The 1990-nt window shown below is 43.9% G+C and overlaps 1 protein-coding gene across 1 annotated transcript; it reads left to right on the top strand.

Moving 5' to 3' along the window:
- Nucleotides 1–6: 6 nt before the first annotated feature.
- On the top strand, nt 7–1968 carry LOC105315909 (cleavage and polyadenylation specificity factor subunit 6-like; the record flags this gene model as incomplete). Its single annotated transcript, XM_011410684.2, has 6 exons — nt 7–42; nt 177–309; nt 360–874; nt 1083–1381; nt 1428–1495; nt 1718–1968. Coding segments are annotated over exons 2-6 (1257 nt in total), but the record flags the coding sequence as incomplete, so codon positions are not given.
- Between the last annotated feature and the right edge of the window lie 22 nt (nt 1969–1990).

Genomic DNA, 1990 nt, shown 5'->3' with positions numbered 1-1990 from the left:
GCTGACGTAGAAACTTCAATATTTACAAGAGCTAGATCAGAGGTATCAAAGAGAATTTCACTATAAAAAGTACTTCCACCCTCTCTCTCTCCCTCTTTTTCTCTCTCCCCCCTCTCTCTCTTCCCTTCTCTCTTTTTTTCTTTCCTTTCTCCTCCTTCCTCTCCCTCTTTTCATAGCATGATTACATGAATATGGTCGGTAAGATAGTCCTCTCAATAAAGCAGAAAGGTCTAATGCAGCAACAACAGCAGCATCAACATGCAGCTGCTGCCGCGGCTGCTGCTGGTGGAGGAGGTCCTGGATGGACAGGTAATTGATTCCATGTACATGTACATTGATTCCCATTCCCATTCTCACAGGTATGGAAATGAGACAGATGGGAACCAATATGCCTCCAGGCGGAAACATGCTCCCCAATATGCCTCCAGGTGGAGGGGGTTACCCTTCCTTTCCACCAGGAGGTGGGGGTGGTCACATGCCTCCTTATGGTGGAGTTATGGGTCAACGTATGATGTCATATCCTGGCCCACCGCCCCCTCAACAGCAAATGATGCACACTATGCCCCCACATAATATGGGTGTGACAATGCGTCCGTTTAACATGATGAATAGAGCCCACCCACCTCCTCAGAGAGCTTCGTTAGCGACTAACATGCCTGGGTCTGGTGAACAGGTCGTCTCTGCCGTTCCTAATCCTTCGTTTCCTGCTCCAGCTGCTACTGGAGAGATACAGCATCCTCCTGGAGCTCCGTCACCATTTACTAATCATCCTTCACCTTATCATGCTCCTCCTTCTGTCCCTCCCCCTTCCTCTGTTCCTCCTCCTCAGTCTTCGGCTCAGCCTGCACAAGCTAACTCACCAAAACCTCCACAGGTATACATTGTACACATGTACTTATGTTGTGTAGAAAGTTTGAACTTATTCCGATCAAGTTTGGATTTTTTGTGAATTAGTTGCTCCAAATGCCATATACTGTATTGTAGCGCTTGTCAGCTCATGAAGTTCATCCTGTTTAGCTCACTTAGCATAGGAACTTAATTGTATGCATTGCATTTATATTTTTCAAATTGTTCATTTTTAGTCGGTCCCTTCCCCTCGTGTCAGTCACCCCATACCATCCCCTGGTACCCCATGGAATCCTAACTCTCCTTCAAACACGGCTAGTCCCAGTCAACCTCCACCACCCTCCAATCAGCCTAGCTTAACTCCCGAAGGATCAAATGCTGTTTTGCTCAAGTTGCAAGAGCTACAGTGTTACATTCCACTGCTGGCAAGGATGATCGATAGACTCCAGAGAGGAAATGAGAAGGACAAAGGGAGGACTGACCAATTGACGAAACTTACTAGCCTCTATAATGTACTCCAGAGCAAAAACATGAAGTAAGAGAGAGGGAGGAAAGTATTACTTTTTTATTCTCATAATTAGAGTTCCGCTACAGACTTTAGAAAAATGTCACATCGCATTGAAAAGGATATTTGAGAAGGACGCATCAAGTAAGTTATATACATTAAAACTCCCGAAAATGATAATTATTCTTTTTAAGAATGATCTTTAAAATTTTAATGAAATAACTTATTTATTTTCATATATTAGAAACTTTTTTATGCAGAAATTATTTTGGCATCCCAAAATTTTATTATTTGTGAAGTTTCATACCTTCCGACTGTATTTATATTGTATTATTCAATGTTCTCATTCTTTCTCATCTCATGTAGTTACATCACAGCCTCCACCAGCAGCCACTCAAGCTCCTCCTCAATCACAACCCACCACTACCAGTACTGCAACAGTCACTACTAATGTTGAAACTAGTAATAATGCTGTTACAACCACTGCCTCGTCTGTGACGCCACCACGCCCTCCTGTCCCGCCCACTCCGCCTTTATCGGCCTCAATGTCTCTTCTTGACTTTAAAATCCTTCATTCTCCCCCTCCTCTCTCTTCTTACCTCCAACCATTGCTGGAGGTAGAGAGGAGACAGATCCATG

Source organism: Amphimedon queenslandica, unplaced genomic scaffold (assembly GCF_000090795.2).
Source record: "Amphimedon queenslandica unplaced genomic scaffold, v1.1 AMPQUscaffold_7008_Cont21037, whole genome shotgun sequence".
In the NCBI taxonomy this organism is placed as follows: Eukaryota; Metazoa; Porifera; class Demospongiae; order Haplosclerida; family Niphatidae; genus Amphimedon; species Amphimedon queenslandica.
The sequence above is the reverse complement of the archived record's forward strand: the minus strand, read 5'-3'. Positions and strand labels throughout refer to the sequence as shown.